Source organism: Pan troglodytes, chromosome 1, assembly GCF_028858775.2.
Source record: "Pan troglodytes isolate AG18354 chromosome 1, NHGRI_mPanTro3-v2.0_pri, whole genome shotgun sequence".
NCBI classification, from domain to species: domain Eukaryota; kingdom Metazoa; phylum Chordata; class Mammalia; order Primates; family Hominidae; genus Pan; species Pan troglodytes.
The window spans coordinates 205155107-205176009 of record NC_072398.2 but is presented as its reverse complement, the minus strand read 5'-3'; the positions used below and the strand labels follow the sequence as shown (position 1 = coordinate 205176009).

Genomic DNA, 20903 nt, shown 5'->3' with positions numbered 1-20903 from the left:
ACCCCCAACTCAGTCGACCGGGTCATCCCGTGGGAAGCCTGGGAGGCAGGATGGCAGGAGATTTGGACCCATAGACCTGGGTGCCAGAGGTCAGGCTTCTTCATTTGAAAACCAGGGAAGCAGTCTCTACCTCACAAGGTGGCTTGAGAACAGAGTGAGAGAATGTGTAAATCACCCCACCTGAAGTCCAGCACATGGGCAGAGCTCAGCATCCTTTGGATCCCTCAGGCCTGACAGGTGCCCCTGCGCTGGGGGGGTTGGTGGGGCTCTGCAAAGGCAGGCACTGCTCGCCTCTGGGCTCAGAGTTCTTGTCTAGAGGCTTCTGCAGCTGCCACCCTCGCCTGAGAAAATGCAGGTAGAGACATCTAGAGCCACCCCATGGTAACTGGGGGCTTTGAAAGAATGGAAGAGAGCCCCAAGGAACCAAGGGTCCTGGGGATTGACAGGCATGAAAATATGTCCTCAACACCACCCACCCCTATTTCCAAGGCCCTCCTCCAAGCATGCCGCGTGCTGTTCTCCAGAAAAGCCAGGGCCTCTGGTAGCTCCAGCTGCTGAGGGGCTGGAGCCTCGCCTTCCCCTCACCAGACCAGAGCCCGGAGGGTGGGGGTTGGGGGGCTCTTTTAACTCCTTGGTGGAGATGAGGAAATTTGGGCCCAGGGAAGTGCAGGTTCAGAGCTGCACCTGCTGTGCCTGGAACAAGGCCAATCCCCATAACCCATGCATCTGCGGAGGTGGCCCCCCAACTGCACATGAGGGGAACAGGGGCTGGGCTTTCTTTTTAATTGGTCTTGCTCTAGATGACAGAGGAACTTTTAGAAAACTGGTGGGATAAGGATGGACGGATGCCCCTCAGCAGTCTCTGGCCTCGTGCACGGCTGCCAGCAGAGGAGGGACACGAGGCCTCAGTGGCCCCCGACGCCCCTTCTCCAGGAAAGCACAGGGTGTGTGGCTTCTCCCCAGCCTCTGGCCCCAGCCCCTTCTTTGTCCCAGTCCCCAGTCTGGAATCGCTCTCTGGGCTGGGCCAGGCAAGTGGGCCGCAGAGGCCTGGCTTAGCTTTGGGAACGGAAGCACGGGAAGGGGCGCGGAGAGGCAGGAAGCGGCCTGGGGAGGCTGGGGTGGCCGGGACTACGGACCCGACCGCATAGACGCGATCAGCCCCTCTTGGCCTTCCGGTGTAGCTGACCCCGCCCCGGGCTCTGGCCGGGCTGCGAAGCCGGGAACCAGCGACCCCCCGCCCGGCCCCTGCGGCCGCCCCGCCCCTCCCCGCCCCGGCCGCCCCGCCCCTCCCCGCCCCGGCCGCCCCGCCCCTCCCCGCCCCGGCCGCCCCGCCCCCGGCCCCGCCCCGCCCCTTCGCGTCCGGGGCCGCCGGCAGCCGCCGCCAGCTGCAGCCATGGGCCGGGCCCGGCCGGGCCAACGCGGGCCGCCCAGCCCCGGCCCCGCCGCGCAGCCTCCCGCGCCACCGCGCCGCCGCGCCCGCTCCCTGGCGCTGCTCGGAGCCCTGCTGGCCGCCGCCGCTGCCGCCGCCGTCCGGGTCTGCGCCCGCCACGCCGAGGCCCAGGCGGCCGCGCGGCAGGTCCGGGCCCGAGCTGGCTGGGGCGGGAGCGCGGGAGCGGGGACTGAAGGACCCAGCCTCGGCAGCAGGGGGGACATGGGCAGGGACGAGTCGGGGGAGGCGGAGGGCGGAGGGGGACTGGACGGGAGGGAGCACGGGAAGGAGGGGACACGGGAGGCGGGTGGGGGGTGCCTGGGGCCGGGCTGATGGGGGGAAGGCGAACGGAGGCCAGTGTGGGGCTGGGACAGACTGGAGGGGGTCTCTATCCAGAGGAGTGACCTGGACACAGTGAAGCTGGTTCCCGCAGAGTCTTAAAGGGGCACTGGGGAGCCCTGGGACAGTGAGGAGGGGACACAGGAGAGGACAGAAGGTGCAGGAGGAACAGGGCCAAGCAGCCAGGGCCAGGCGGAAGGCGGAGTGGGGACAAACTGGGAGGGGGCAGTCGGACCAGACAGTGGATGAGCAGGGACTAGGAGGGACTGGAGGCTCTGGGGCAGTTCAGAGGCAACATTTGCACAGATGGACCGGGAGGCACTGGGAGAACTCAGGAAGATGGTGGGAGAAGGGGCTCCATGCGGAAGCAACTGCCTGTTGGGGACCAGGAGACCAGGCCGCCAAATGGTGCCCAGCCCAGTCTCTCCTCCCAAGCAGGAACTGGCGCTGAAGACCCTGGGGACAGATGGCCTTTTTCTCTTTTCCTCCTTGGACACTGACGGGGATATGTACATCAGCCCTGAGGAGTTCAAACCCATTGCTGAGAAGCTAACAGGTACCAGGAGAGGCTGGCGGCTGGGGAGGAGGGCGCCTTGGCCAACGGTGTCTTCACTGAGCAGGAGCGGCCGTCTGGAGTGGAGGGAAGCTCGTGGGATCTCAGAGGCCCTGGACTCCTCCCAGCTCTGACACTTTGTAGCTGGTGGCTTGGGCGAGCTGCTCCAGCAACCCCTGAGCCTGTTTTTCTCAGACTTGTGAGCAATAATACCAGCTAACATTCTTTGGTCTGCGAGGTAGCTCACGTCTGTAATCCCAACACTTTGGGAGATGGAAGGATCGCTTGAGCCCAGGAGTTCAAGACCAGCCTGGTCAACATGGCAAAACCCCATCCCTACAAAAATACAAAAATTAGCCGGGTGTGGTGGTGCACACCTGTAGTCCCAGCTACTTGGGAGGCTGAGGTGGGAGGATCACTAGAGGCCATGAGGCAGAGGTTGCAGTGAGTTGACATCACACCATTGCACTCCAGCCTGGGCGACACAGTGAGACCCTGTCTCAAAACAAACAAACAAAGCAAAACTAAAAAAACAAAAAAACCATTCCTTGGCCACCTCCTCCGTGCCAGGTATTTAAGTACTTCATGTGGGTTCTCTCTTTAAACCTCACAGTAGCCCTGGGAGATGGACACTGTCATGATCCCCATGTTTAATAGTTTGAGAGACTAAGGCACAGGCAGGCTCCCCAGTTTCCTAAGCTAGAAAGGTGCGGAGCCAGGGCTAGAACTGGGGCCATCTGGCTTCAGGGTCCTGCACCAGCTCACAGGTTTCAGTAGAGAAAAGAAATGCACAGTGACGAATATGCAGTAGATTTCCAATAGACAGCAGCTATAACTTTTTTTTTTTTTTGAGACAGGGTCTTGTTCTGTCACCCAGACTGGAGTGCAGTGGTGCAGTCACAGCCCACTGCAGCCTCAACTTCCCTGGCTCAATTGATCCTCCTGCCTCAGCCTCCTGAGTAAGTGGGACCACAGGCATGTGCTACCACGCCCAGCTGATTTTTCTATTTTTGTAGAGATGCAGTCTCACTACGTTGCCTAGGCTGGTCTCAAACTCCTGGGCTCAAACGATCCTCTTACCTTGGCCTCCCAAAGTGCTGGAATTACAGGTGTGAACCACCGCACCCAGCCAGGAGCTATAACTATCATTACTAAATCTGAAACTTTGCTTAGGTGCTTTCAGATTCCTATTCCATTCTTTGTTGTTGTTGTTGTTGTTGAGATGGAGTCTTGCTCTGTCACCTAGACTGGAGTGCAGTGACGCAATCTCAGCTCACTGCAGCTTCTGCCTCCCTGGTTCAAGCAATTCCCCTGCCTCAGCCTTCCCAGGAGCTGGGATTACAGGCACCTACCACCATGCCGGGCTGATTTTGTATTTTTAGTAGAGACAGGGTTTTGCCTTGTTAGCCAGGCTGGTCTCGAACTCCTGACCTCGAGAGATCTGCCTGCCTCAGCCTCCCAAAGTGCTGGGATTACAGGCGTGAGCCACTGTGCCCGGCCTCCTATTCCATTCTTGCTATCATTTTTGCCTAGTGCAGTCAGTGATTATTTATTTATTTATTTGGTTAAAGATGAGGGGCTGAAACATTCTAATGAATTATAAAATGCTTCTCTCGCTGCCCCACCACCACCCTAACCTCTGTGCCCATTTTCTTCCAACTTCTTGTGACGTTTCTTGAACTTAGGATCTTGGACACCTACTTATTACCCAGATTGCTTGGTGTAAGTCAGTCATTGATGGGAAAGGCAAGAGAGACATGCTGGCTGTTTCGGGTGCATAAGCTTCAAAGCGCTGTCACTAGCCTGCTGTTTTTCAGGGGTGTATTGTGTAGGTTGGCTCCGTGCTGGCCCGGTGACCTGTGATCGCTGCTAGAGGAGGAAGGTTGGATGAAAAATGCTAATGAGCTGGAGTGGATGTGTATCAATGTCTCTCAGTGGCAGACAGTTCTGTCATGAAAGCAGATGGGCAGATAAACAGGTCGTCCCCTTGTGGCCTTGCCTGTACTTCTTGTTTTGCATACACTTCTGTGCATTTGCACAGCTACCTCTTTGTCCTTTTTTGTGGCCAGAGTGAGAGTTCTCTCATAATGACATGTTAGCAAAGCTTGTTGAGGTGCACTTTTAATTTTTTGCACAGAAATCTTTTTCTCCATCAGGGTAAAAGAATTCCCCCATTACCTCTAGGCTGTGAATGCAAAAATGGACCAAGTATTGAGAAATCAAAGGGCAGGGGGAATCAAATCCAAGCAGGAAATAGAGCCAACTAGTTCTATTTGGTAGAATTATGAGCGTGTTTAATTTTCTGCCTTATCCCTTAAAATTTTTACAAATTACCTATAATGGGCAAATGTTACTCATAAGTCAGGAAATAAAACTTTTTATTAAAAAGCCAAAGGGCTGTAAAATGCTGAGTATTATTATTATAATTAATAACATTATTACCAACTCCATTTGACAAATGAGAAAGCAAAGGCTCAGAGAGGTGAAGTCTCTTCCCCAGATCATACAGCTAGGTGGTGGGGGCATCATTATTATTATTGGTTTTTGTTTTTTTTGTTTTTTGTTTTTTGTTTTTGAGATGGAGTCTTGCTCTGTCACCCAGGCTGGAGTGCTCGGCTCACTGCAACCTCTGCCTCCCAGGTTCAAGCAATTCTCCTGTCTCAGTCTCCAGAGTAGCTGGGCTGGGATTACAGGGGTGCACCACCATGCCCAGCTAATTTTGGCATTTTTAGTAGAGACGGGGTTTCATCATGTTGGCCAAGCTGGTCTAAAACTCCTAACCTCAGGTGATCCGCCTGCTTCGGCTTCCCAAAGTGCTGGGATTACAGGCATGAGCTGCCTTGGGAATCATTATTATTAATATTTATCTGTGATATCAGTAAAATAATTGAATAAGCAAGGCTTACTAATAACCCTGCATATTCCTGTTGCTCCCTTCTTCTTGGGTTTCTAGATTGCGTTTTGGAAAGTTTTACCTCATTGACTTACAAATACAGAAATAAGTGATTCTTCAGAATAGGGATTTGGATCAGGAGCAGTAGGGAGTGCTCATTAAAAGGGCAGATTCCAGACTCTCACCCCTGCAGATTCTCATTCAGTAGGTCTGAGGTGGGTTGTGAGCATCTGTAGTTTAAAGGCATCCTGGGTGATTTTGAGGACATCTGGTTGAGAACTGCTTTAATGCATCATTCAGCCTGCTAGCCAGTCAGTCAGCAAATGCCAGGCATCATCTCTGTACCACTACCCTGCCCTGAGAGGGCAGACAGGGCAAGACCCACCCCTGCCCTCCGCTGGCTACACTTTGTTACTGGTGACTATTACTCACCCCTTTTGAAATAGGCGTCATTTCTCCCTTCAAAATGAATCCTTCTATACTGGGAAGGTTATAGACTTGCCAGATCTCTGAGCAGGAAAAGATCCAAGAAATCAAATCCAGCCACACTGCCAGTCCAGCCCCTCCTACAGCTGGGGCAATGCCCCCCCACCCCCCCCCCCCCGCAAAAAAAAAAAAAGCAGGGGAAAGTGGGTCTCCTCACTCTCAAACCAGTGCTCTCCCTATGACACCAAAGAGCCTGTTTCTGTTTCTTGCTTCATTCATTACTCCGGTTCCCTTGACTGAGTTCCTCTCAGTCCCAGAAGACCTAGAAAAGGGTCGTGGTTGGTCATGGGTTTCGAGGAAACAGGCCTGGGTTTCAATCCCGATTCCCCCACCATCTAGCTATGTGACCTGGGGAAGTGACTTTACCTCTCTGAACACTTTCTCATTTGTCAAATGGAGTTGGTAATGTTATTATCTGCCTCCCTGGGCTATCCTGAAACTAAAATGCGATACACTGGTTGTTACTTTGGTGACTGTTAACTGTTAACACCCCAGCTACCCCCACCCCCTGCCTGGCTCCGTTAATCACCAGCTAGTGTGGATGATGAGGGAGAGGTGAGCCCTGTAGCATAAGGGCAGTGCCTCTCCGATGTCTGTGTCTCATAGGGTCAACTCCCGTGGCCAGCTACGAGGAGGAGGAGTTGCCCCCTGACCCTAGTGAGGAGACGCTCACCATAGAAGCCCGATTCCAGCCTCTGCTCCCGGAGACCATGACCAAGAGCAAAGATGGCTTCCTAGGGGTGAGTTGGGGACCACAGGCAGTGGGGTCATCTGTGTGTATCCTGAAGATGAGTTTCTGCTCCATTCATCCATCTTTCCTCTGCCCTCTGTGTGCCCACTAGAGCCAGGCCCTGGAGGTCCATGTGCGGTGATGTTGTCCCTGCTGTCCAGGCATACAGCCTGCTGGGGGAGCAGGAGAGAGAAGCATTAGCTTCTGGCCCAGATTGGGGAGTCTGGGATAGCTTCCTAGAGGAAGTGACATCTGGTAGACTGCAGGATGAGGAGGGCTCAGCAGGGTGACTGAGCACAGGTTGGGGGGGGGTCTTGGAGGAAGCAGCAGTGCGGTAGAGACCCTGTTAGTGCAGCCGCCCCACATACTATGATGATTACTTCCCACACAGCCATCTCTTCCCCATGGGGCACAGCATGGTGCCTGGCTCCTGATAGGTACTCTGTTGAACTCTGATGATCTAGACCTGAGGTTTGGTCCCCAGCAGAGGGCTGTGGGGTGGGGAGGGCACCTGAGAAGGTGGAGGTAGGAGGTGGACAGATGCTCTCCTTGCCAGCCCCTCCCCAACCCAAGGCCCTTTGGACAGGGTCCTGAGCGCATTGCAGGATGAAGCTGCCTCAGCCCCTGCCTGCCCTTTTGCACTCTCTCCCACTCTCTCCTCCCCTCTGTGGGCTTCCTCTGTTCCAACCACACCAGACTTCCTTCCTTCCAAATCCCCAGGCTTTCTTCCAACTGGGAGCCTTCTCACATGTGGTTCCCTCTGCCAGGAACACTGCCTCTCTGTGCCCAGCCCACACAGCCCGACCCAGCCTTTTCATCTCAGCCAATGCCACTTCAGCACGAACAGAGGCCTGAAGGCAGGAGTGCCAGGCTGGTCACTGAGGCCAGGCAGTGGGTGTGTCTGGGCCCAGGGGGCATGCAGGACCCACACAGGGGCATCCCAATCAGTGGGGCCAGGAGAGAAGGTGCCAGACCCCACCAAGGGCTTTGTTGCCTGCCTTTGGCCTTCATTCTGTGGTGGCTGAATATCGTGCAGATTTTAAATAAGACAGCTTTCTCATCAGACCTGGGCTCTCCAGGCCAGGGACGGGGCATGTGTAGAATGGGGAGAAGTGGGAGGCAAGAAGACCAGTTCTGGAGGGGAGACGGAGAGGAGATGGAGAGTAAGGGCAGCCTGGAGGATGCTGGGGAAGGAAGGGCAGGGAGCGGCTCCTCATGGACAGTGGGTGGGCAGGAGTTGGATGACTCAGGCTTCTGGCTGTGACCAGGGGCATGGTGGGCTGCTTGCCCAGATGGGGACTGTAGGCGGGGAGGGAGTAGGGGTAGAGAATGAGGTCAGTCTGCACATGTTGAAGTTGAGGTCCCCAGGGGATTTTGGATGTCTGCTGCCCAGCAGCAGCCCCTTGGCAGTGCCCAACTCTAGAGCCTGGCAGCCACATGGCAAAAGAAACTTGGGAATGACCTTGAGGCTGGCACCTGTGGTGGAATTGCCACCTGGCCCAGCCCAGGGAAGCAGTGCTGGGGAACCCCTTTCTTTCTTTTTTTTTTTTTTTTGGGGGACGGAGTCTCGCTCTGTCGCCCAGGCTGGAGTGCAGTGGCGCGATCTCTGCTCGCTGCAAGCTCCGCCTCCCGGGTTCAAGCTATTCTCCTGCTTCAGCCTCCCGAGTAGCTGGGACTACAGGTGCCCACCACCACACCCGGCTAATTTCTTTGTGTTTTTAGTAGAGACGGGGTTTCTCCATGTTGACCAGGATGGTTTCAATCTCCTGACCTCGTGATCCACCTGCCTCGGCCTCCCGAATTACAGGCGTACAGGGATTATAGGGATTACAGGCATGAGCCACCATGCCCGGCCGGGAGCCCCTTTCTTAACCTCATCGCTCCAGGTTCAGGGAGGGACAGAAATTCCAAGGAGGAGCTCACAGGGAAGGGCATTGCCCATTTTGGGTCCTGTTTACTTGCCGTCTCCCACTATAAGCTCCAAGAAGACAGGGTGCACAGTGTATCCTGATAGAAACTTCCTATACAGTAGGTGCATAAAACATTTTGTGGAATGAACAAATGAATAAACGTGTTCTTCTCAGCCAAGGAGACAGTGCAGCAGATAGGCAGGAGTCCAGGAAGTGGTCAAAACCGGTCTGACCTTCCACAAAAGGAGATGGGGAACCCATCTCCATGGGTTTGGCAGTGATGGGCTGGTCTGAGCAGATAAGTCCGCACAGACAGCAAGAACTGGGGTGAGGCAGGAGCAGCACCCCTAGCCCTGGCCCCCGAGCAGAGCCCCACCAAGCCCAGCACCCATCGCTGGCAGGTCCCCTGCAGGGGGTGGCAAGCCTACAAGCAGGACCCAGGAAGGCGGGCTCGGCCTGGCCCCGCACAGCCAGCTCTGCCTTAAGAACCGCCTGTTAAATCTGTCTCTGTGGGAGCTCTCTGCCTGCTTTCCTCCCACCTCCCACCAAGCCTGAGCTCCTGCTGCCAGGGAGGTGGCGACAGAAGAGGGAATCTGCTGTTCCCCAAATGCTGGCCGACGTGTAGACAGCTCTGTGGTCTCTGAGCGTCCTCTCCGAGCCATCAGCTTGTCAGACAGAGGCGAGGCAGGTCACCGATGAGGACTCGGGCTTAGGGAAGGCCTTTTGCCCAGGGTAGGGCAGGCTGTACTTAAGGCAGGGCCCTTCTGGGGGTGGCCTTCCTTCCCCTTCCCTGTGGTCTCATCCTGCTCTTGACCCTAGAGATTTCACCTCAAACATGATTGGCCACCACCCTCATCGGACTTAGCTCCAAACCGAAACCCTGAGCTGGCCAGTGGGACATTAGTCCCTGGGAGGAGACTTGGAGAGGAGACTGGGGAGGGAGAGTAGGGCTGCTGGAGGGCCAGGGAAGCCAGGCAGGGTGGTGGCACCCAAGGCTGGCCCATGGGCTTATGCATAGGATGGAGGTGGGACTATGTGAGGCACAGAGCCCCACCATCCCCATTCCAACCTTGCCCTCGAGCGAGCTGCTCTGGCCTGGGCTGCGCCTGGGTGGGCTGCGCCTGGGTGGGCTGCAGAGGCACTGCAGCAGGGAGAGGAGCCTCTCTCTGGCGGGATATTGCTAAGCTTGTGGCCATGATAAGGGCAGGAACCTCCCTGGGGTCCATCTGCTCCCTTGGTGTGGGCTGGCTCGGGGCTTGAGGGAGACCTCCACCCACATGGTACAGGAGACCCCGGAGTCATGTTCTCAGATTCCTGGAGCTTTGCTTTCCCCCGCCCCAGGTCTCCCGCCTCGCCCTGTCCGGCCTCCGAAACTGGACAGCCGCCGCCTCACCAAGTGCAGTGTTTGCCACCCGCCACTTCCAGCCCTTCCTTCCCCCGCCAGGCCAGGAGCTGGGTGAGCCCTGGTGGATCATCCCCAGTGAGCTGAGCGTGTTCACTGGCTACCTGTCCAACAACCGCTTCTATCCACCGCCGCCCAAGGGCAAGGAGGTGAGGACAGCTGGGGTGCGACGTGGGGCCCCTCCGCCCCAGCCCAGGAGTGGCCACCCCCTGTCTGCGCCTGGACCCCAGTGCCAGGCCTGCCCCACCTGCTCTCCTGCCTTCCTCTGGACCTGCCCCCTCCCCATGGGGCCCCTGGGCCATCGGGTCTGGGCTGACCCCCACCCCAGCGGATCCAGGCCCAGCGGGACCCAGCAAGCCAGTACGTGCCTCCCGCCGCCCCCAGGTCATCATCCACCGGCTCCTGAGCATGTTCCACCCTCGGCCCTTTGTGAAGACCCGCTTTGCCCCTCAGGGAGCTGTGGCCTGCCTGACTGCCATCAGCGACTTCTACTACACTGTGATGTTCCGGTGAGTGGGCCACACTGGCTGGCCTGGAGCACCGGGGAGGCATGACGGTACAGCGCCCAGAGGGGAGGGCCCGGCTTGAGCCTTCCAGCTCCACCTCTCCTCCCACTGCCGTCTTGGGCAAGCAGCTTTGGCTCTCTGAGCCTCAGTTTTCTCACCTGTGGATCCAGGTGCTGATGACTTCCTCGTAAGGCACGTGAGGGTTCAGAAAGAAAAGTTGTGGAACTTGCTTGGCACGGGGCTGGTAGCCATGGTTGTGCCATCCACACAGAAGCGGGAAGGACACCCAGTCACACATGCCCTCCAGAAGCTGTGAAGGCTGGGGGAGGGGGTCCAGGCAGGGCTTCCAGAGGAGGGGCATGTGACCCGGGCCTCGAAGGATGAGCAGCATTTGGAGAGCCTCGCTGCTGCCCCCTGGCCCATCCACCTCCACCCCCACACTCAGCCTCCTCTCCCTGATGATTCTGGCCAAGGCTTCCCGGGCTCCTGGGGAGAAGGTGGGCAGCTCTGGTGCAGCAGATCCCCTTCCCCACAGGATCCATGCCGAGTTCCAGCTCAGTGAGCCGCCCGACTTCCCCTTTTGGTTCTCCCCTGCTCAGTTCACCGGCCACATCATCCTCTCCAAAGACGCCACCCACGTCCGCGACTTCCGGCTCTTCGTGCCCAACCACAGGTGGGAGCTTGACCCTGGCCCAGCCTTGGCTCCCTCCTACAGCTTGTCCTGCTCCCCAGCTCCAGGAGCCTAGGGGCCTCTTCTGTCTCTGCCCCTTCCTTTGCTCCCCAGAGCCCATCTCATGGGGCTGACGTGGCAGGAGGTGGCATGAGGCAGGCAAGAGAATGAGCTGATCACCCACCAGCTCTTCCCAGGCACCCGTGGCCTGGCCCTCCACCTCTGTGCCTGGGACCCAGTGCAGCAGTCCGCAGACCCTTCCTGAAGCTGGGCCTCCCCGCCCTCATACTGCTGACAGGCCCCAGGCAGAGCTGTAACCGCAGCCTGTGCACGCCACCAAGGGGAAGGCCAGCAACTAGGCAGGGACCCAGCTGTGGGGTCCAGGAAGGCTTCCCAGAAGAAAAAGGTCATCTCAGCAGAGATCAGGGCTCTGAGGGTTTTGCTAGGCAGAGAAACAGCACATCCAAAGGCTGAGGGCAGGCCCTCCACTGCTGCAGAGCCCCAGAGGGGCTTCCGGGACGGTGCTACACCAGCCACCTGCTTGCCTCACCTCCTCAGGGCTGGCCACCTGTCAGCAGAGTAGAGGACCCAGGGGGCCCTGGCTTCAAGTTTGTCCAGATTCCTAACTGATAGCAAGTGGCCACCTAGTGGGCCTGAGTGACCGCTCTACAGGGATAAGACCTGGCTGGGAGCCAGGAGGTCTGCAGTTAAGTCTCAGCTGTGGAACCCATTGGCTGTGTGGCTGTGGGCAAGGCCCTGGCCCTCTGTAGGCCTGTTTCCTCATCTGCCGGATGGGAGACTGACTCCTGGCCTACTTCACCCACAGGGCAGGTGTGAGAGGATGGTTGGGATAACATGGGAAGAGAAAATTGCCCCTAGGAGTGGGGGTGGCTTCCCTCCCTCCCCAGAGTGGGAAGGGCAGGGGCTTCCCGATCAAAGGGAAAAGGAAGAGGAGGGCACAAGCCCTCCATCTGCTCACCTAGGGCTGGGCACACCTGCCTCCATCCCAGCGTTGTTGAGGAGGGGGCCTGGACTGTATGGGACAGAAGGAGAGAGGCAGTGGCCAGCTCCAGGACCAGCTGTTCCTGGGCTCGTGTCTGAGGACCAGGCACCAGGGACTGCTGACCCCCGGGGGGTACCTAGCTCTGCCCTCTGTGCCCCCTGCTGCGGAGGTGGTGGTTTGTCAGTGCTGGGGCTCCCTCGTGCGGCGGATCTGCAGATTGCACTGCTCGGCTCAGATTTCCTGCTGCCCGCCAGAGGCCTGTGCAGGGGCCACGGTGCTCGTTTTCATTCCTGCCCCACCCTGTGACCCGCCTTGAGGCACTGGCCATCTCTCTGCTTCAAAGGGTCCTGGACAGTACACGGGCCATGGCTGTGCAGGCCCTTTGTGAATTGCGAGGGGCAGGGCTGGCGGATGGTGAAGTGGCTCCAGTGCCTTAGGAAGGGGCAGCCTGGTGGGGAAGAGGGCCAGGGCTCTGCAGCCAGAATCCCAGTGGCTCTGAGAGCAGGTGTTCACCTTGAGAAACCTCAGTGTCCTCATCTGGAAAGTGGAGACAGTTGCAGGTATTATGTGAGAGAAAGTGTGACACAGATAATGGGCTTTGATGATGGTGTCACTCTGTCCTGGCCATCGCAGGTCTCTGAATGTGGACATGGAGTGGCTTTACGGGGCCAGTGAAAGCAGCAACATGGAGGTGGACATCGGCTACATACCCCAGGTGAGCGCACAGGAGGCTCCCATCCAGGTGGGCTCGGCTGCAGGGCCCCGCCCTCCCTCTGCAATGAGTGGAGCATTTTGGAGGGTCTCTAGGGGAGCCCCTGAGGATTCTTGCCCATCTCTGAGCCTTCCCCCCACCACTGACCTCTGGCCCAGATGGAGCTGGAGGCCACGGGCCCCTCTGTGCCCTCCGTGATCCTGGATGAGGATGGCAGCATGATCGACAGCCACCTGCCCTCAGGGGAGCCCCTGCAGTTTGTGTTTGAGGAGATCAAGTGGCAGCAGGAGCTGAGCTGGGAGGAGGCTGCCCGGCGCCTGGAGGTGGCCATGTACCCCTTCAAGAAGGTGAGGCTGGGCAGGGGTGAAGGCCAGGGTCAGGCTGCATGGGCAGAGGCTGGGAGCTGTGGAGCAGCAGCTGGGCACAGGCGCTGGTATGTGTGCAGGGCTTGCTACTGAGGCTGTCTCACTGTTGGGCCCAGCTGTGCCAGCGGGGCCTCCCCGCTGCCATTCAGAACTTGGAGGAAGAGGCCAGGTGCAATGGCTCATGCCTATAATCCAAAACTTTGGGAGGCGGAGGCAGAGAATCACTTGTGGCCAGGAGTTCAAGAGCAATCTGGGCAACATAGCGAGACCCCATATCTACAAAAGAATTTTTTTAATTACCTGGGGGTGGTGGTAGCACGCACCTGTAGTACCAAAGCTTTGGGGAGGCTGAGGCAGGAGGACTGTTTGAGCCCAGGAGTTCAAGGCTGCAATGAGCTATGATTGCGCCACTGCACTCCAGCCTGGGCAACAGAGTGAGACTCCATCTCAAAATAAAAAATAAATGAAAATAATAATAATAAATAGAACTTGGAGGAGACATCCATCCCCTGGCTTAGCAGCACCCACTTCACACACATACAAACACACACACTAACATATATATACACACACACATACACATATATACAAACATACACAAACATATATATACACATACAAATGTACATATACACAAACATACACACAAATATATATGCCTACACACAAACATACACACACACACACTTGCACACACTACAGACTCAGCCCGAGTGGGACCCTGGCCGCTTTGATGATGGCTTCGCTCTGTCTCGGTGTGGCCCCAGGTCTCCTACTTGCCGTTCACTGAGGCCTTCGACCGAGCCAAGGCTGAGAACAAGCTGGTGCACTCAATCCTGCTGTGGGGGGCCCTGGACGACCAGTCCTGCTGAGGTGAGGGGCCCGGCTGGATCTAAGGGGAGCAGTGGGAAAGTCCACACCTTGTGGGGTACCAGAGGCTCTGAGACCAATGGGACTCTTCTGTTGAGTCGTGAGGGCCTCGGGGACTGCCCATGGTAGGGGCGTGGGGTGAGGGCTTGGGGGTTTCTGTGCTGAGCCCAGAGGGAGCTACCAGATGCTGAAGAAAGGGCCCTGGCAGACTGGGTTCAAACTCAGCCATTGTCAGCTTGGTAACCTTGACCAAGTGTCTTCCCCTCTGTGAGCCTCAGTTTTCTCAATAGTAAGAGGGGATAACACACTTACCTCTCATAGCTGTGGACATGGAGGTGAAAGTGCCGCATACACTGTTAAGTGTTATATACGTGTAAGAGAAAAAATCGGGCCAGAGGCTGGGCTTGTGTTAATTGATTCAGGAAATTCACCAGAGGCCCCCTAGATGCAACGTCCTTTGGGTGTCTGGCAGTGGGCACAAAGATGAACAAAACAGTGCCCCACCCTCACCCTGTCAACCATCAGTGCAGCAGTGGGCTGGGTGCTGGTGTCCCACAGTGAGGAAGGCAGAAGGGGTCCCTGCCCTCAAAGGGGGAGACACAGTGCAAAGGCAGACACCAAATGAGTCAGTACAAGCACGGTGAGTGTTCTACAGGGGACAGTCCAGAGTGGCACCAGAGTGTATAACTGGGGGTCAGGGAAGGCTTTGTGAAGACAGTGATATTTACGCTGAGACTTTGAAGGATGAGTAGGAGTTTCTCAAGTGACCGGATGGAGTGTTCCAGGTAGAGGAACAGCCTGTGTGAAGGCCCTGGGACACAGAGCGTTCATTGGATTTAAGAAGCTGTCACTGTCTGCAAGTCCCCAGGGCCAGGTAGAACCCCTAACCCTAATCTCAGCCCAGGATGCTGGTATATTATTGATGTTAATTCCAACTATCATTTATTCAGCACCTACTCTGCCTCAGGCTCTTTGAATCTGTTATTTCACTTGGGTGCAGAGACTGTCCTGCAGCCCGTGAGGTCTCCCCAAAGCAAGATTGCACCCCAGCAAGATGTGGGGGCACCTCACCCTTCTGTCGTCCAGCTTTTTCCTCTTCCTGAACAGGTTCAGGGCGGACTCTCCGGGAGACTGTCCTGGAAAGTTCGCCCATCCTCACCCTGCTCAACGAGAGCTTCATCAGCACCTGGTCCCTGGTGAAGGAGCTGGAGGAACTGCAGGTGAGCGGGCAGGTGGCAGGAACAGGAGCGTCCAGAACAGTGGTGGGGGCCGCGGCATCAGGAGTGTGCAACTGTCCCCACAGAACAACCAGGAGAACTCGTCCCACCAGAAGCTGGCTGGCCTGCACCTGGAGAAGTACAGCTTCCCCGTGGAGATGATGATCTGCCTGCCCAATGGCACCGTGGTAGGCACCCCCACTCAGACCCCACAGGGCCCAGGCACCTCGGGGCCCCGGGAGCAACCAGCAGGAGGCGTGGATGTGCAGACTTCATCAGGCTTCGGGACTGTCCCTGCCACTTCCTGGCTGCAAAGCCTCAAGCTGGTCTCTTACCCAGTCTAAGCCTCCGTTGTCCCCGTGTAGAAACAGGAATCGTGATGCAGGTGTTGGTCATCGGGGGCTGCGCAGCAGTGAGCATAGTCCCGAGGCAGAGTCAGCGCCTCCCTAGAAACACAGCCTGGAAGGGAAGGCTCACCTTGGACCATGGCAGCCAGTCCTGGGATGGAAGGGGAGGGAGGAGCCAGGCCTTGTGACAGAGACCAGGAGAGGGCCCTGAGCCAAGATTCAAGACCCCACCTCTCCCTAAGGGCCCCTTACCTAGCACTCAGCAAGTCTTCTCACTGGGGCCTCACAGCAGCTTTGGGAGATGGATGGTCATGAATACCCATTTTATAAACAAGGAGGCCCAGAAAGTTCAGAGACTGGACAAATGTTGCAGTCAATTAAGTGCAGCTGGCTTTGAACCGAGGCCTGCCCTTGAGCCTCAGATCTCCAGCTCTTCTGATCAAAGCGACCCCTTATCCTTTAAGTCCCAAGGCATGGTTAGTGTGGGACCCAGGGCCGTAGGAGGGGGCTGGCTTCCTCAGGATCTTAGGATGGGAGCAGTTCAGGAGCAGGGGCTGTCACGGGAGAGGTGTCCAGTGAGGGTTTGGTGCAAAGGAAAGGGCACCAGGCAGAAGGCATCTGCTGTCCCAGGCACAAGGGTGATGAGATGGTTTCGGGGAACTGGATGAGGCTGGGCCTGGTTGGGAGAACCAGGCCTCTCATTCATATGAATGTTGATTGAATGCTGATTCATTCATTTGTTCATCTACTGGGCACCTACTGTGTGCCAGGCACAAAGATAAAGACACGGCCCCGTGCTGAAGGAGCTCAGTCTCTGGAGCGAGAGGCCAAAGGAGAGGCCCATTGAATGTGAGGCTGCAGTGAGAGAAGGGAGGACGGAGTTCAGGATGGAGTCCGGGGTCACAGGAACAGAGGAGAGGGGTCATTTCGGGGGGCGGGGGCAGAGGGCTAGTAGAAGAGGTGATGTTGGAAGGTGTTGGGTTTTCACTTGGTAGGCAAGGCAGGGAGGAGCCCCCTCGTCAGACACAGGGTGATGAGATGGTGTCGGGTGCTGGCGAGGGCTTACAGCAGCACTGCCTGCCCACCATCCACCTCAGACAAGGACAGTCAAGGCCTGATAGCATCCCTGCTTCTCCCCATAGAACAGAGGGCACAGGGAGCCTGGGGGCCCCCCTCCGCCCCACTTGCCTCACCCGGCCCTTCTCCCAGGTCCACCACATCAATGCCAACTACTTCTTGGACATCACCTCCATGAAGCCCGAGGAAATCGAGAGCAATCTCTTCAGCTTCTCATCCACCTTTGAAGACCCGTCCACGGCCACCTACATGCAGTTCCTGAAGGAGGGACTCCGGCGTGGCCTGCCCCTCCTCCAGCCCTAGAGTGCCCGGACGGGATCTGATGCACAGGCCCCCACGCCTCAGAGCCAGAGTGGTCCTCAGCCCATTTCAGACTGCAGATGCCGCCCACTCCCACCCCACTCCTAGGCTGCCTTGGGGGGTACAAGATCCACTGAGGGTGGCCACCACAGCCTTGGCTCCATGGTGGCGGGTAGACAAGGGATGTCTGGGCTGACTGGGCAGAGGAACCTCTAGCTCTGACTGTCACTCGGCTCTCCCTATCCATTTGGCTCTGGAAGCTGCTTGGCCCCCCCAGATCAGGGCCTGGGTGAACTCCCTGGACCTTTCCTAGCCAGCCACACAGTCTAGGCCCTTGTGGGGTGAAGAATGGAGGGAGGAGCAGGCTAGGAAGACGGGGCCACCACCCTCTCCTTGCTTTCAGCCCTTCCCACAGGAAACATCAAGAAGCCCCAGCCAGGAGGGGCCAGGCTGCCAAGGCGGCTCCCCTGTTTATCTAGAGCCTTCGTTCCTGGCCATACCCTGGACTGCCCTCCTGTGCCTGATGTCCCCAGCTGGGGTCAGTCTCAGCAGGAGCCAGTCTTCTGGAGCCTCTGGGCAGAACCCTCCATCAGAGTGGAAATCAGACGGGACCCCCTGCAGCTTCCCTGACCACGCCACTGACCAGCTGTCTGGGGAAGTTTACTGTGAAGGGGTTTCTGCCTTTAGCAATGGGGTTCACTAAGGGGGTTCCCGAGGCCCAGGGCCAAGGCACTCCCACCGCCTACCTTAGCACAGGGTCTTTGCAGGACTGCGGAAGCCAGCGCTCCTGCCACCCCTCTTGCCCCTCAGACCTTGCATCCACAGAAGCACAACCCAGCCAAACACCACAGCCTTCTCCAGAGCCGGCACTGTCCCGGCAACCAGGGGTGCCCCAGGCTAGCTCTTCTACCTCTGGGGCACCACGGACTCCCCTTGGCCACTCTTGGGACTTTGGTCCACGTCCTGAGCCACTGACCACGGCCAGTCTCTCTTTTTATATGTGCAGAAAAGTGTTTTTACACAAACTTTCTCATGGTTTGTACGTATTTTTTTATAACCCCAGTGCTGAGGAGAAAGGAGGGGCAGTGGCTTCCCCGGCAGCAGCCCCATGATGGCTGAATCCGAAATCCTCGATGGGTCCAGCTTGATGTCTTTGCAGCTGCACCTATGGGAAGAAGTAGTCCTCTCTTCCTTCTCCTCTTCAGCTTTTTAAAAACAGTCCTCAGAGGATCCATGATCCCCAGCACTGTCCCATCCTCCACACAGGCCCACAGGCATGCCTGTACTCTCTTTCATTAAGGTCTTGAAGTCAGGCTGCCCCCTCCCCAGCCCCCAGTTCTCTCCCCACCCCCTCACCCCACCCGGGGCTCACTCAGCCTGGCAGAGGAAGAAGGAAGGCAGACATCTCCGCAGCCACTCCTGGGCCTTTTATGTGCCGAGTTACCCCACTTGCCTTGGGCGTGTCCACTGAGCCTTCCCCAGCCAGTCTTGTTCTCAATTTTGTTTTGTTTTGTTTTGAGACTGAGTCTTGCTCTGTCACCCAGGCTGGAGTGCTATGGCTCGATCTTGGCTCACTGCAACCTCCACCTCCCAGGTTCAAGCAATTCTCTTGCCTCAGCCTCCCGAGTAGCTGGGATTACAGGTGCATGCCACCATGCCTGGCTAATTTTTGTATTTTTAGTAGAGATGGGGTTTCACCATATTGGTCAGGCTGATCTGGAACTCCTGACCTCAGGTGATCCACCTGCCTCAGCCTCCCAAAGTGCTGGGATTACAGGCGTGAGCAATCGTGCCCAGCCTTGTTCTTAATTTTGTATCATCCAGTCATCGCTAATATTACATGCACCTTCTCACTTAATCCTCACGACAAGCCTGTGAGGCAGATGCTCATTGTTCCCATCTTGATGAAACTTGAGTCTCAGGGAAGTGAAGTGACTTGCCCAGGGTCACTCAGGTAGAGTTGAGATTCAAACCCACATGGGGCTCCAAAGTCTGCATCTGGATTTGGGGGTGTTTTTTGGCATGGCACCCTCACCTCTCTCCCTGCCTGTTTTCCCCAAAGTGGAAAGGAAGGCCTTTCAAACCAGAGTGTCTCACTCCCCTCTGACCTCCAGACCAGATGGGGCATGAGCCAGCCAGCTCAGCCAGGCTCCCTGTGTCCTGGGAGGAAGTGTCCCCATCCCCCATGCCCCTTATGGGGAGGGAGGGCGTCTGATGCTCTCTCTCTGCCTCCCCCATCCTGTCAGGCACAGGTGACGGGAGCAGCCCATGCGAGCCCTTCTCCTGCTGCTCTGGGAGGGCCAGTTCCACATTGAGCCAGCCTGGTACCATGGAAAATGATGGCCTGGGCTTTCTGAGGCCTTATCTGATGCCTCTGCAGTTCCTGTCCCCCACCAGGCCTCGAGGCTCAGGGTGGGAGAGGGCCCCGGGCTGCCCTCCTGTCACTCCTCTAACACTTCCCTCCCCTGTCCCCAACATGCCCTGTAATAAAATTAGAGAAGACTAACTAGAGTGGTTCTAAGTGCTTTTCCTTTGAGTGGCATGTTGCTCAGCTCCATCCTTCCATGGGGTGGCTCCCTCTTGGGGCAGAGTTGAGCTGGAATGCTTTCAGGTACTATCTTACCTATCGAAGGCTTGAGTGACTTGCCCAAAATAAGTTTTACGATAGAACAAGTGGTAAGACTTAGTGTTTTGAGAATCTGGTGCTCTCTGTTGAGAGAGATCTGGAAGTTAAAATCATTGTCTTAAAAGCAGAGCCTGAGACAGGCATGAAGTGTTTTTTTTGTTTGTTTTGTTTGTTTGGTGGGGCTGGGGGGGAGTGTACTTCCAGAAAAACCAGTAAAAGAAGGAAGGAAGCAGAAGAGGGAAAGGAAAAATGCTGAGCAGGAACAGTCTCAGCCCAGCCTTGGCCTGACCCACAGTGGAAGAGCTGTGGGGTATAAACCACACTGCAGAGCTGAACTGGCCTTTTGGACCTTGTATCAGTCATTGGCTTGGGAGGTGAAGGAAATTCCCAGGTAGGGGGCTCCATTCTTCCTGCAAGGGGATCTGAGTGGGACACCAAATCAGCATCTACACCCAGGACAGACAGCCAGCGTGGACTTGCATGATCCGCCATCGCACAGGAGGGAAAGGTAATGATTAAAACACAATGTGCCATCCTGGGAAGAGGGCCAGACCTGGAAGTCAATCTTCAGCGTTTGAGATATGGTGGAGATCAGGGTGGACGACCTCTGAGGTCTCTAGCCAGGACCAGTTACATAATTTGCACAGCCCCGTGCAAAATGAAAACACAAGACCCCCTATTAGAAAATCATTTCAAGACGGCAACAGCAAAGTACTAAACCAAGTACAGGATTCTGAGCATGCGGCCCGTTGTGACTGCATGGGCTGTTCACCCATGAAACCAGCTCTGTCTCTGGCAGAGGGGACTGCAGGCTTTGGAACCAAGGAACTCCAGCCTGGGAGCCAGGCACAGCCCGAGGCTGTGCTGAAGGCAGAGAAGGAAATGTGACCCAGGAACTGCATGCCACAGACCAAGACAGTGAGGGCCGGAGCACAAAGAGGGAGTGGGTTAGTGAGCCTGGAAGGAATGTGGCTCTTCCCACAGAGCCTCTGGAGTCTTGTACACCAAGTACCCATCTAATAAGCAAACTCATTGAATATACCGTGTGTGTGTGTGTGTGTGTGAGAGAGAGAGAGAGAGAGAGGCTAAAATAGAAGAAAGCTGCAAAGTGCTGGAGGGCAGGAGTCAGAGGAGAAAGAGGCCCATTCTGCGCATTCTTGCTGGAGAGAGGCTTTGCAAAGGGACCTGCCTGGGAACCAAGAACTGGGAAGGGGGCCAGGGTGAGGATTCTGAAGTTTGCCCTAGGGGTAGGAGCATATTTTAGGGGTCGAGCGACACACCCCTGGGCTTCCAGAAGTCGGATGGGGCTAAACGTGGAGAGCAACAAGCAGGGAGACGCGACGAATACCAGGCCGAGGGATTTCCAAACGCAGCCAACTCCTCCCGGGGACACAGACCCCGCGGGGCCACGGTCTCGATGGAGGGGAGTGTGCTCCGCGGTATCGGAGCCTACGGCCGCCAGCGCCTC

The 20903-nt window shown here is 56.8% G+C and overlaps 1 protein-coding gene across 2 annotated transcripts; it reads left to right on the top strand.

Moving 5' to 3' along the window:
- Positions 1-1376: 1376 nt before the first annotated feature.
- On the top strand, positions 1377-19315 carry SELENON (selenoprotein N). Of its 2 annotated transcripts, XM_024357070.3 has the most exons (13): positions 1377-1576; positions 2207-2324; positions 3179-3280; positions 6307-6440; positions 9682-9891; positions 10127-10251; positions 10784-10921; positions 12555-12636; positions 12792-12980; positions 13766-13871; positions 14976-15088; positions 15172-15273; positions 16642-19315. In XM_024357070.3, exons 1-13 carry the CDS (start codon positions 1394-1396, stop codon positions 16810-16812), a joined length of 1773 nt encoding a protein of 590 aa, XP_024212838.1. In that variant the 5' UTR covers positions 1377-1393; the 3' UTR covers positions 16813-19315. The 2 variants fall into 2 exon arrangements, with proteins under 2 accessions (XP_024212838.1, XP_016812071.2); XM_016956582.4 differs by lacking the exon at positions 3179-3280 and having other exon boundaries at positions 1379-1576.
- The last annotated feature ends 1588 nt before the right edge of the window (positions 19316-20903 follow it).